Source organism: Salvelinus namaycush, chromosome 16, assembly GCF_016432855.1.
Source record: "Salvelinus namaycush isolate Seneca chromosome 16, SaNama_1.0, whole genome shotgun sequence".
Classification (NCBI taxonomy): domain Eukaryota; kingdom Metazoa; phylum Chordata; class Actinopteri; order Salmoniformes; family Salmonidae; genus Salvelinus; species Salvelinus namaycush.
In genome coordinates this window covers 30,757,819-30,772,516 of record NC_052322.1, presented here as the reverse complement: position 1 = coordinate 30,772,516, position 14,698 = coordinate 30,757,819, and the positions used below count along the sequence as shown (strand labels likewise).

The window sequence follows — 14,698 nt, the reverse complement described above, 5'->3', positions numbered from 1 at the left end:
TGATTTGATATTTTAAAACCTGACATTTCTCATTGATGTCAGCCCTTTCCTGCAGTCAAATGACCAAATCACCCTCTAGTGGTATGGGTGGAATGTTATTAATATTTTTCATAATTTCATAATTAATTCAACAACAAAAAATTAACAGCTCAAATCCAGTGTTTCTATGTCAAACAGTTGTGTTATATTTCAGTCTTCGGCAAGACATTGGCACATCAGTTCTGACAGGTACAGTAGTGCTAAACTTAGTTTTTAGGACTTTAGAGGCCCCAAGGATTTTAGAGGCCCCAAACAGAGGCCAGTCGGAGCCTCCTGGAGTCTAAAACCTAGTTCACACTGCAGGCCTTAACCTTTTTTCTCCACTTCCTGTCTGAATGACGTGCCCAAAGGAAACTGCCTATAGCTCAGGCCCTGAAGCCAGGATATGCATATAATTGGTACCATTGGAAAGAAAACACTTTGAAGTTTGTAGAAATGTTAAAATAATGTAGGAGAATATAACACAATAGATATGGTTGGAGATAATTTAAAAGAAAAACCAACCATACTTTTTCTTTTTGAGAGACCATCCTCTTAGAAATACAAGAGAAAGGTCATATTGAAAATTAGCTCCTTGGATGCAATTCATATGGCTTCCACAGGGTGTCAGCAGTCTGTTCCAAGTTTCAGGCTTGTAACTTCAAAAACGAATAAGAAATATCAGTTTTAGCAGAAGGACACAGTTTTGGAAATTCGTGTTTGCGCGAATTACGCACCTGCTAAAATCGGTTTCCTATTGAACATACTTCTTTCAGAAAGAAATATTATAGTTTGATTACATTTTAGGGTATCTGAGGAGTAAATAGAAACATATTTTGACTTGTTGAAACAAAGTTTAGGGGTAGATTTTTGGATTCCTTTCTTTGCAAGTTGAGCTAGTGGATTACTCAAATCGATTGCGCCAACTAAACAGACTTTTTGGGATATAAAAAAGGATTTTATCTAACAAAACGACACTACATGTTATAGCTGGGACCCTTTGGATGACAAATCAGAGGAAGATTTTCAAAAAGTAAGTGAATATTTAATCGTTATATGTGAATGTACGAAACCTGTGCCGGTGGAAAAATATTTTGATGTGGGGCGCCGTCCTCAAACAACCACATGACATGTTTTCGCTGTAATAGCTACTGTAAATTGGACAGTGCAGTTAGATTAACAAGAATTTAAGCTTTCAGCCTGTATAAGACACTTATATGTACACATGTTTAAAATCCATAATTTGTATGATTATTTATTTGAATTGCATGCCCTCCAGTTTCACCAGAAGTTGTCCCGCTAGCGGGACACAGATCCTTAAGTGGTTTTTAATGCTCAAATCAGTTTTGTTTTTCAAATCCGTTTTGGGATACTGACTGTCCAAGTTACAAGTGACCAAATTGGATTTTGTGTATTCGGACAACAGTCATTTGCTGACATGGCTACTCTTGTTGTCATAATAATGACGGTCGTGTGCGCAGTGGTGTAGGCTGATTGGTGGTGGTGGTGCTCTTGCTTCCTATCACTCAGAAGTTACGTAGCAAGCTAAATCCCTGCCATGGACATTTCCCAATTGCTTTGAATGTTAAAAATTCTAGAGTAAGAACACTTTTAAAGCCTCAAAGGATGATCCAACTTTCAAAAACAGTCATTTTTGGCTAGCAGTCATCTAGGTAGCTGTTTAGCTTTCTAGCACATTCACTAATTTGTTTGTAAACAATTAACATGCTAGTTAGCTACCAGATGTTTTTGTCAAACTGTCAACAGAATAGCCAGCAAGCAACAAGATATTCCAAATAACAGTCTAAAAACCACTTGAGAGCAAATAAATCAGATTTGTATGGGCAGGAATCAGATTTGTATCTGAAATGTGGCTTGAAATATCTGATTCATGTGCTTTTTGGCAGTTCAGACTGCAGGAAAAAGAACAGATTTGAATCGAATATGCAAAATAAAATGGATTTGAGTCACTTAAACCTGGCTTAAGGGCCAGTGTGTTTCTACTAAACTAACATATGGAAGTGTTTTAAGAAGGTCATACCATTGATCTTTTAGCGATTTGATTTAGAATTTTAGAATCCTTGTAGGTATAAACAATATACATATATTTGATTAAACAAATATCGGATTTGTGAGAGTCATCATTCCATAGATGGGTCATATTAGTGTGAAGCATTTTTGTGAGAAGAACAATTTTCGGGATGTCTACTGGTCTGACAAACACTGCTGTAGCTCAGCCACCTTCCACCGCCGATGTGGAAGGCCAACATTGGCTTTGTATTGAGATGCAGCCCATGCAAAAAAGAAAAGGACACCCCTTCAAATTAGGCAATTGCCTCTTCTGCCTAATGGTAAGTCTGCCAGTGCCCTCAACACACTCCCCTGCGGCCCCTGATCTCTGTTACAGCCCTCAGCTACATTTGTGGAGCCAGTAGTTTGATGACATATGCGTGTACTCAGAAATAATGAACTTAAATTCTGAAGAAAACTTCATAAACCCATTTCCTTTTTAAAACCATTTACATAACAATTTTTTCTGTTGACCAGGCCAACCCTGTGACATCTTCCCCTTGACACAAACCAGTCAACTAACTGACTACTATCAATGTGTTTTTTCTATTGAAACTCTCTGTAACTCCAGTGTTTAGCTCAAGCAACTAAATGGTGAAGACATACAGTACACTGTATGTTTGTAACTAAATCATTCCTGAATCCATCCAATATGACCCAGCTATAGCAGCATCTGTGAAATTAACTCCAAATGCTGGATGCTGGCACAGCCCTGGAGTTTCCACAGTAACTGGGACCAAAAATAGAAACCCAAACCAGCGGCCATTACACACAGAATACCCACTTGATAGCACAGGATACTATTTATATCCTCTAATGGTGTGGTACCACGTGAGAAAGGCAGACACGTTCCTCGGCTAGCTTACAATTACTGCCAAAAAGATGAGCAGAACACAGTCTTTGTAAATCCAATTACATGTTCACATTAATGTCACCTCTTTGAGCAATCGATCCTTGTGTTTGGAAGAGCACATCCTAGAATGTCAAGGCTAGATCCCAATTTAACTAGCATACTAAACATGGACAAACTTTAACTCAGGACAGTGATAACATTCATCTTCTGTTGTGGGAAGGAGATATGTCAGAAGTGTGTGTGTACGTAGAGTACCGGTCACAAGTTTGGACACACCTACTCATTCAAGGGTTTTTCTTTATTTTTAAGACATCAAAACTATGAAATAACACACATGGAATCATGTAATAACCAAAAACGTAGCCACCCTTTGCCTTTGACAGCTTTGCACACTCTTTGCATTCTCTCAACTAGCTTCACCTGGAATGCTTTTCCAACAGCCTTGAAGGATTTCCCACATATGCTGAGCACCTGTTGGCTGCTTTTCCTTCACTCTGCAGTCCAACTCATCCCAAACCATCTCAATTTGGTTGAAGTCGGGTGATTGTGGAGGCGAGGTTATCTGATGCAGCACTCAATCACTCTCCTTCTTGGTCAAATAGCCCTTACACAGTCTGGAGGTGTGTTGGTCATTGTCCTGTTGGAAACAAATGATAGTCCCACTAAGCGCAAACTAGATGGGATGGCGTATCGCTGCAGAATGCTGTGGTAACCATACTGGTTAAGTGTGCCTTGAATTCTAAATAAATCAGACAGTGTCACCAGCAAAGCACCATCACAACTCCTCCTCCATGCTTCACAGTGGGAACCACACATGCGGAGATCATCCTTTCACCTACTCTTCGTCTCACAAAGACACGGCGGTTGGAACCAAAAATCTCAAATTTGGACTCATCAAACCAAAGGACAGATTTCCACCATTCTAATGTCCTTTGCTCGTGTTTCTTGGCCTAAGCAAGTCTCTTCTTATTATTGGTGTCCTTTAGTAGCGGTTTCTTTGCAGCAATTCGACCATGAAGGCCTGATTCACGCAGTCTCCTCTGAAGTGTTGACGTTGAGATGTGTTTGTTACTTGAACTCTGTGAACCATTTATTTAGGCTGCAATTTCTGAGGCTGGTAACTAATGAATGTATCCTCTGCAGCAGAGGTAACTCTGGGTCTTCCTTTCCTGTGGCGGTCCTCATGAGAGCCAGTTTCATCATAGTGCTTGGTGTTTTTTGCGACTGCACTGGAAGAAACTTTCAAAGTTCTTAAAATTTTCCGGATTGACTGACCGTCATGTCTTAAAGTAAAGATGGACTGTCGTTTCTCTTTGCTTATTTGAGCTGTTCTTGTCATAATATGGACTTGGTCTTTTACCAAATAGGGCTATCTTCTGTATACCACCCCTACCTTGTCACAACACAACTGATTGGCTCAAACGCATTAAGAAGGAAAGAAATTCCACAAATTAACTTTTAACAAGGCACACCTGTTAATTGAAATGCATTCCAGGTGAGTACCTCATGAAGTTGGTTGAGAGAATGCCAAGAGTGTGCAAAGCTGTCATCAAGGCAAAGGTTGGATACTTTGAACAATCTCAAATATAAAATATATTTTGATTTGTTTAACACTTTGGTTACTATATGATTCCATTTGTGTTATTTCATAGTTTTGATGTCTTCACTATCATTCTACAATGTAGAAAATAGTGAAATAAAGAAAAACCCTGGAATTAGTAGGGGTGTGTCCAAACTTTTGACTGGTACTGAATGTGTGCATGCTTGACTGCAGACGTGTGTTTTGAGGATGATATATACAGTAAGACAGGAATTATTGTCTCACCACAGACAATGAAAATTAAATATTTTCTTAATTTTTATTATTTAAGAATTATCATTATTGTTCGGGATACAATAAAAACAAATTAACCTAGGCCTACATCAACAACAGATATCAGGACAGTCTGAAAATAACTTTCCAAATAGCATTTTGATTAATGAGAAAGCATAAGCCTATCCTAACTCAGTACAATATAATATCACTGAGACTGATATGCCACACGCCATTAGTGGTGATGAGGATGGTGGTGTTGATGATGACTTTGACATTTCTCAAAAAGCCCAGCAAGGCTACTCAAATATACACGATATAGCCCCATTAAAAAAGTTATTCTGTCCTCAAAAAAACGCATTATTCTCAACAGCTGCTCAGCCTGTAGACGTGCATTGGCCGTGTTCGAGAGCATCAAACCCATTACGCAAAGCACATAAAAGGCTTCATAATTCATAAAGGTCATGTTAACTGACTGCTATTATCTCATAAACCTGTGTTAACCTCAGACTTTATTTTTTTTATCCCAAAACCTTATTCTTTCCCCATTCATTTTCCGATAGGAATGGATGAACGAAACAAGAGAACTCATTTCCGGTTTGGGAATACAAATTGGCGAGCTCTTTGTCGAACGAGCCTACAGGCACAAGCTGCACGGGGCCATTTCATCTGGTGGTCACATTAGCGAAACACGGCGATGGATTTGCATGAACGGGAGGAGGGATGGTTGGTCGCCGTAAATAGTCGAGCTAGAAGCTCAACTCATGTCTAATTGTCGTATCTAAACAGATTTCGCTTTTCGTCTTTCTCAAGCCCACATTGTTTTTTCAATGATGGAGGACGACGATTTAGTGTGCGAGTATGATTCAACCTGGGACACAGAGAGTGATGATGGAGACGACCCAGGAGAGAACCAAATGCGTCTTTCAAACCAGGACAGAACTAAATCGTATTGGAAATCAGGTTTAGTACGTTGCATTTCTATTTTTCTATTTTTTCTTAACCTTGTGTAACTAGTTAACGTCAATTATAAAAATATGTGCGTTAACAAGGGAAACGAGTTTGCAAAATCTAGCAATAGGCCGCTAACATTAGCTAAATTGACAGTATGTTAAATTAGCTAATGGAAGCTCAATATTGGCAACTAAAAAGCCTAACGTTACTCCTCAGTCCAAGGACCTTAGCGTTGCATGATCAGTTTAAAGGGCAAATTGGCTCTGGTAGCCAAATACTCAATCTAAACGTGAATCGATTCTCAATTGCAGTACAGTTCTATAAATATAAATTCCTTCACTTTCATATCACATCCAAAAACATTTCTCAAATACAGTTACTGTACCCCAGTGATGTAGTGGTGCCTGGACAAGTGGGCATACTCAAATTTTTCCAAAACATTTCCAAACGGCCCGCCCAGCGAAGGAAATGCGACTTGTGTAAAAAAAAATATATATATATCACAAACAGTGACATGCACTCAGAATGACCTAAAATTATTTAATTTATATTGGTCTTTCAGTCAGGCCAACCCAAGCAGTACTGTGCAAGTAGGCTAATAGTAGGCCTACTATTGAAACGGATAAATGAGGCTGTCAATTTTATTTTTTATTTTTTTACAGAAATACAATTGTATGTGCTAATACCATAGCAATGTTTGAACTACATCAGGAGACCACTTGAGGGCTGGGAAATTTGAGTGCAGTTTCCTTTTAATTCAAGCGTGCAGGCACCTAGCACTGTGGTTAGCAGTGTTTCTATTGTACATGAGATGGCGTTTGCAAAATTCCTTAATTATTTGACACTTGGATGTTTTACTTCATATTATGAGGCATGTCTTACCTTGCTTCAAAGTACCCTATAGCCAAAATCCCACCATAGAAACAGAGGGAAAGATTTACTCATATGCGTTCTATTGGTTTTTTAAAAACTCTTTCATTGTCTAGCAGCCAATCTCAAGGCAATCAGACTGTTAAACAGCCATCACTGAGTGGCTGCTGCCAACATACTGACTCGATCTCTAGCCACTTTAATAATAAAAAATGTGATGTAATAAATGTATCACTAGTCACTTTAAACAATGCCACTTTATATGTTACCCTACATTACTCTTCTCATATGTATATACTGTACTCTATACCATCTATTGCATCTTGCCTAAGCTGCACGGCCATCACTCATCCATATATTTATATGTAAAAATTCTTATTCATTCCTTTGCACGTCTGTGTATAAGGTAGTTGTTGTGAAATTGTTAGATTACTTGTTAGATATTACTGCACGGTCGGAACTAGAAGCACAAGCATTTCGCTACACTCACATTAACATCTGCTAACCATGTGTATGTGACCAATTAAAATTTGTTTTGAAAGGCATTATCCTAGTAATATTATCAACCCATGATAGTTGTTGCATCTTCAAATCCCCCCTCTTTCTACGTTTCTAATGGATACTTCCATCTCTGTCCATGAAACCGCTCGCATGTGCGGCGCGCATTTTGGAACGTTCACACAGGCCTACCGCCGTGTGTGTATTGCTGCACCTAAAATGTGAAGAAATAATAATTTATCAATTTTTAGCTAAATATTCTTATCTGTTCCATCAGCCTTATTCATTTATATAGCACACTCTATATACAAAAGTATATGTGGACACCCTTTAAACTTAGTTGATTCAGCTATTTCAGCCACACCCGTTGCTGACAGGTTTATAAAATTGAGCACACAGCCATGCAATCTCCATAGACAAACATTGACAGTAAAATTTCCTTACTGAAGAGTGCATTCACTTTCAACGTGGCACTGTCATAGGATGCCACCTTTCCAACAAGTCAGTTGGTCTAATTGTTAGCGCTGCCCCGGTCAACTGTAAGTGCTGTTATTCTCAAGTGACTGTGTAGAAGGCCACACAAACCTCACAGAACGGGACAGCTGAAGCGCATAAAAATCAACTTGCAACACTCCCTAACGAGTTCCAAACTGCCTCTGGAAGCAACGTCAGCACAAGAACGCAGATGGCTAATTAGCACAGGTAAATGTAGTCTTGTGTAGTACTGTTTTCGGTGAAGGGCAGTAATATGGCAGTGTAGGAAACCAAAACCTATAAAGGTGTGTATCAACTTTAAAATATATATTTCTTTCTTCCAAAACCGTACTGCAAGTGATATGTGTTAATATTATCAGACCGTGCGTCGTGGCTCTTAACTTTTTAGTTGTACCCCCCTTCTCAATTTCTGCCTAAAGACATACCCTAATCTAACTGCCTGTAGCTCAGGCCCAGAAGCAAGGATATGCATATTCTTGGTATCATTTGAAAGGAAACTCTGAATTTTGTGGAAATGTGAATTGAATGTAGGAGAATATAACTATGCCAACTAGCTAGCACTCTATCTAGCCTTTAGCCAGTTAGCTAGCTAACATTACTGACTGGAAGTAGCTTTTCATCCCTTTGAACCGAACTAGTCAGTACATAATTAGTCAGGTTAGAAAAATAAAGTATGTTAGCTAACACGCACATTATTTATGGCAATATTAACGCTAATTAGTATTGACAAGGTCTGGCGGGAAGAAATTGTTGATAGCTAGCAATAGCTAATTGGCTAGCTGGCTACTTTTGCCATTGTTGCCCTGTTGATTAGCTGGCTAGGTAGCTAAGTTAGCTACAGTGCGTTTGGAAAGTATTCAGACCTGACTTTTTCCACATTTTGTTACGTTACAGCCTTATTCTAAAATTGATTCAATTGTTTTTTTTGCTCAAACTACACACAATACTGCATAATGACAAAGCAGAAGGTTTGTAGACACTTTTGCAATTGTATTGAAAATGAACTGAAATATCACATTTACATAAGTTTTCAGACCCATTACTCAGTACTTTTGTTGAAGCACCTTTGGCAGCAATTACAGCCTCAAGTCTTCTTAGATATGACGCTATATGCTTGGCATACCTGTATTTGGAGTTTCTCCCATTCTTCTCTGCAGATCCTCTCAAGCTCTGTCAGGTTGGATGGGGAGTGTTGCTGCACAGCTATTTTCAGGTCTCTCCAGAGTAGAGGTTGACCGATTATGATTTTTCAACGCCGATACCGATTTATTAGAGGTCCAAAAAAAGTGCTGATATTTATATTTATATTAGATGACCTGGAGCCCGTGGGTTTGGTGACAAATGTGTAGTGAGGGCCAGTCAACGAGCGCATACAGGTCGCAGTGGTGGGTAGTGTATATGGGGCTTTGGTGACAAAACGGATGGCACTGTGATGGACTGCATCCAATTTGCTGAGTAGAGTGTTGGAGGCTATTTTGTAAATGACATTGCCGAAGTCGAGGATCGGTAGGATAGTCAGTTTTACGAGGGTATGTTTGGCAGCATGAGTAAAGGATGCTTTGTTGCGAAATAGGATGCCGATTTCTAGATTTGATTTTGGATTGGAGATGCTTAATTTGAGTCTGGAAGGAGAGTATAAAGTCTAACCAGACACCTATGTGTTTGTCCACATATTCTAAGTCAGAACCGTCCAGAGTAGTGATGTTGGACGGGCGGGCAGCGATCGGTTGAAGAGCATGCATTTAGTTTTACTTGCATTTAAGAGCAGTTGGAGGCAACGGAAGGAGAGTTGTATGGCATTGAAGCTCGTCTGGAGGTTAGTCAAGTGTCCAAAGAAGGGCCAGAAGTATACAGAATGGTGTCGTCTGCGTAGAGGTGGATCAGAGAATCACCAGCAGCAAGAGTGACATCATTGATGTATACAGAGAAAAGAGTCGGCCTGAGAATTGCACCCTGTGGCACCCCCGTAGAGACTGCCAGAGGTCCAGACAACAGGCCCTCAGAGTTCAGTGTGTCAAATCGATCTGAGAAGTAGTTGGGGAACCAGGCAAGGCAGTCATTTGAGAAACCAAGGCTGTTTAGTGTGCTGATAAGAATGTTGTGATTGACAGAGTCGAACGCTTTGGCCAGGTCAATGAAGACTGCTGCACAGTATTGTCTTTTATCGATGGCGGTTATCATATCGTTTAGGACCTTGAGCAGGGCTGCGGTGCATCAATGACCAGCTCGGAAACCAGATTGCATAGCGGAAAAGGTGCGGTGGGATTCGAAATGGTCGGGGATCTGTTTTGTTAACTTGGCTTTCGAAGACCTTAGATCAGCAGGATAGGATAGATATAGGTCTGTAACAGTTTGGGTCTAGTGTCTCCACTTTTGAAGCGGGGGATGACTGCAGAAGCTTTCCGATCATGTGGGATCTCAGACGATACGAAAGAGGTTGAACAGGCTAGTAATAGGGTTTGCAACAATTGCGGCGGATCATTTTAGAAACAGGGTCCAGATTGTCTAGCCCTGCTGATTTGTAGTGGTCCAGATTTTGCCGCTCTTTCAGAACATCAGCTGTCTGGATTTCGGTGAAGGAGAAGCATGGGGAGTTTGGGCAAGTTGCTGCAGGGGGTGCTGAGGTGTTTGCCAGGGTAGGGGTAGCCTGGTGGAAAGCATGGCCAGCTGTAGAAAAATGCTTATTGAAATTCTCAATTATTGTGGATTTATTGGTGGTGACAGTGTTTCCTAGCCTCAGTGCGGTGGACAGCTGTGAGGAGGTTCTCTTATTTTCCATGGACTTTACAGTGTCCCAGAACTTTTTTGAGTTTGTGCTACAGGATGCAAATTTCTGTTAGGAAAGCAAAGTCTAGCTTTTTCAAACTGCCTTGGTTCCTAACTTCCCTGAAAAGTTGCTTATCGTGGGGGATATTTGATGCTAATGCCGTACGCCACAGGATGTTTGTGCTGGTCAAGGGCAGTCAGGTCTGGAGTGAACCAAGATCTATATCTGTTCCTGGTTCTACATTTTTTGAATGGGGCATGCTTATTTAAGATGGTGAGGAAAGCAATTTTTAAAGCATAAGCAGGCATCCTCTACTGATGGAATGAGGGCAATATCCTTCTAGGGAGCGTTTGACAGTGATAAGGGGTGGTCGTTTGACTGCAGATCCATTAGACGCAGGCAATGAGGCAGTGATCGCTGAGATCCTGGTTGAAGACAGCAGAGGTGTATTTAGAGGGCAGGTTGGTTAGGACGATATCAATGAAGGTCCAATACTGAACCGTTCTATATTTTATCGAACGGGTGGCAACCCTAAGTCTAAATATTGCTATTACATTGCATAACCTTCAATGTTATGTCATAATTATGTACAATTCTGGCAAATTAATTACGGTCACACAGTTCGCAAAGTCCAGTTTCTGGCTGGCCCACTCAAGGACATTCAGAGACTCGTCCTGAAGCTACTCCTGCGTTGTCTTGGCTGTGTGTTTAGGGTCGTTGTCTTGTTGTAAGGTGAACCTTCGCCCCCAGTCTGCACTCTGGAGCAGGTTTTCATCAAGGATTTCTGTACTTTGCGCCATTCCTATTTCCCTCTATCCTGACTAGTCTCCCTGCCACTGAAAAACATCCCCACAGCATGACGCTGCCACCACCATGCTTCACTGTAGGGATGGTGTCAGGTTTCCTCCAGACGTGATGCTTGACATTCAGGCCAAAGAGTTCAATCTTGGTTTCATCAGACCAGAATCTAGTTTCTCATGGTCATCGTCTTTTAGGTTCCTTTTGGCAAACTCCAAGTGGGCTGTCATGTGCCTTTTACTGAGGAGTGGATTCCGTCTGGCCACTCTACCATAAAGGCCTGATTGGTGGCGTGTGTCGTGGATAATCGTCTCAGAAATATAACACTCTTACAAGAACTTGTAAATTCAATATAGGCTTTTAATATAAAATATCAGAAGCCGTGTCAGTCCACGGAAAGACCCACTTCCATAAGCACTGGCTCTGTTCTTACACACACACAGCCCATGAGTTCATCACATACGTTAATTAAATTACTTCTCATACGTCATATGTTACCATTGTCTTTCATTTTCAGGCTTCCTGCTTGTTCATGCCCAATAACGCCTGTATCCGCTCTTGATTAGATTACAATGGTGCCAGGACCTTCTCAGTGTCCTAATATAAATATGTATTATGCCTATAGTCCATCTGTTGGTCATTTGGCTGGCCCCCTCCTTTGTATGTCCCTCTGACCTCGGTTTTTCCAGCTCTTCTATGTACTTATGGCCTTGCTTTAGTTTCCTGTCCTAGACAATGTACTTTAAGTTTACCCTAAGCCTTTATGCTTATAATGGCTTTGGCCATTATGTCTTATGTCTTTGGTTTCCTGTTTTTACCAGAATGGCAAATGCACTTACGTGTTGCCTTCTCCTCTTGTAGTCTAATGTACACTTCTATGTCTGTCCCTAAATGTATCATTCACTCCCCCACGTGCTGCAGAGATGGTTGTCCTTCTGGAAGGTTCTCCCATCTCCACAGAGGAACTCTGGAGCTCTGTGAGAGTGACCATCGGGTTCTTGGTCACCTCCCTGACCAAGGCCCTTCTCCCCGGATTGCTCAGTTTGGCCGGGCGGCCAGCTCTAGGAAGAGTCTTGATTATTCCAAACGTCTTCCATTTAAGAATGATGGAGGCCGCTGAGGTCTTGGACCTTCAATAGTCTGAATATTTATGTAAATAATTTTTTATTATGAATCTTGCGAAAATGTCTAAACCTGTTTTTGTTTTGTCATTATGGGGTATTGTGTGTAGATAGTGAACCATTTAATAAATTTTAGAATAATGCCGTAAGTAACAAAATGTCAAAGTCATGTCTGAATACTTTCAGACTGCACTGTATAATGTTAAAGGAAAAGTTAACCCAAAATCTAGAAACTCCCAAGTGATTCCATATTGATACCAGTTCAGTGGAGTTTGCCCCTCTCCCTGGATAGCAGATTTGAGGCAACTGCAAAAACGGGTCATTTGACTTGTGATGTTGCTTGATGCAGGCCTGCCTCACACTGCTCCATTGTCAGTGAATGAATGATTCACAAATCCGTGAACTGTGGACAAATTCATTGTTTTATTGAAAGGTTACAGGCCGAATTAGCAATTTGGCAAAAGTACTATTGGTTTTCAGTCAAGAAATGTGTACTTTCCTACCTAAAATATTTGAAATTATTTTGTATCATTTTATGTAGCCGACTGCCACAGCAGTGGAGATGGGTAACAACTGGGATCTTGTGGCGGAAACCCTGCTCACAATTATTGTCACTTATTTTGTGACCCCTTTTTGCAGCGGTCTCAGTTCTGCACTCCAGGGGGGGAGGCGGCAAACTCCAATGAACTAGTTTCAATATATGGAATCACTTGGGAGTTTCTGGATTTGTGGTAAAATTATCCTTTAACATTAGCTATTGGGAAGATGTGTTGCCATCAAACACTTTCTACCAGTGACCTGAAGTAGTGTGTACTTGATTTGTACTGTAGATTGAACTACGTCTCTAAAAGGCTTGCTAGGCCAGGTAGCTAGCTAATCAGAAGTGAATATGTGAATTCCCATGGAGTCTCAATTGCATACTCCTCGTGTTCTCTCCTTGCCTCCTTCTCAAAACCCATTGGAGAAGATCAGAGGGGAGGGTCTTCTGGCGTTCTCATCCAATGGGTTTTGAGAAGGATGTGAGTATGCAATTGAGATTATTCCCCAGTCTCTGTCAGTGGTGACAACCAACCAGGGTGCCATGCAGAAATGTAACAGGTAAACAGTGGAATGTGTAGAATGCACAAACTGCTGCTGTTTTGAGCTGGTTCAGGTTGCCCCTACACTGTCGTCCTTCTCTGCAACTGGCCAAACAGGGAAACTATGGGATGATTCTTGTCTCCTCTTCGGTTCCATTGACTTGACACCCAGGTCAGTCTTTTTAGGTGCACAAAGGGACAAATAATGCCAATTGATTTCTGCCAAATGTAACATCCAGTGTCTCTGATGTACCATGTCTTCCAGTGGTCAAACAATTCCTCCAGAAACATGAGGGCTGCGAAGGACATGCAGAACTACAGACGAGGGTATCCTGTAAGTATAAGGTCCCTTGTTATTACACAGGAATAGGGCCTGGAGTTTTTGTTCATGTGAACTTGACAGGAAAGCTAGGTTAACCTGGGCTTACCAAGACCCAATGTTTTTCCTGACCAGAACTCCAGGCCCTACACATCTGCTTACATCTTGTAATAGTCTTTGAGATGTCGTCTAGACATCTGACTGCTATTTCTGTGTCTCCGCAGAATCTAACAGATGATGAATGCTCAGAAGAAAGAATGTTTAATTTAAAATTCTATCTCAATGAATACCCCTCCTCCCCTGATGGTAGGTCACTTGCTATTTAATCAGTTTTCAATGGCTATAAAATGTGTGTAATGAGTAATCACCTATACAATGCCTTGCAAAAGTATTCATACCCCTTGGATTTCTTCATTTTGTCATACAAAGTGGGATTAAAATGTATATATATATTTTGTCAATAATCTACTCAATACTCTATGTATGTATAACGATTAATACACATGTCATAATTGTTTAGGCAATCCTAAATAAGTTTGGCAGTAAAATTTGTCTTAACAAATCACATACAGTAATAAGTTACATGGAATAATAGGGGTTGACATTATTTTTGAAAGTGTCGTAAAGAAGGGCAGTGATGAGTAACAAATCAGACATCTCTTTAAGCATGGTCATGTTAATAATTATGCTCTGGATTATGTATTAAACCACCCAGACACAGTTGTCTTTCTGAACTGAGCTGCAGGATAGGAATGAAACTGCTCAGGGATGTTCCCATGAGGCCATTGGTGCTTTTAATACAGTTCGAGTTCATTGGCTGTGATGGGAGAACTCAGGATGGCTCAACATTGTAGTGACTCCACAATAATGACTTAAATGACAGTGAAAATAATTCTATATTTACAGAATAAAAAATATTCTTAAACGTGCAACTAGACCCTAAAGTAATATTGCAAAAAAAACACAAAGGAATACACTTTTGGCCTAAATGCGAAGCCTTATGGTTGGGGCAAATCCAACACATCACTAGCTGTGTTTCCATG

At 40.5% G+C, this 14,698-nt stretch overlaps 1 protein-coding gene across 1 annotated transcript in view; it reads left to right on the top strand.

Moving 5' to 3' along the window:
* The first annotated feature begins 5,587 nt into the window (after window positions 1-5,587).
* The window catches only part of LOC120061628 (opioid growth factor receptor-like protein 1), a 48,429-nt gene continuing 39,318 nt past the window's right edge, over window positions 5,588-14,698 (top strand). The window contains exons 1-3 of the mRNA XM_039011531.1: window positions 5,588-5,722; window positions 13,602-13,670; window positions 13,880-13,961. Coding sequence (XP_038867459.1) covers window positions 5,588-5,722; window positions 13,602-13,670; window positions 13,880-13,961 — 286 coding nt within the window. The remainder of the gene's footprint in view (window positions 5,723-13,601; window positions 13,671-13,879; window positions 13,962-14,698) is intronic.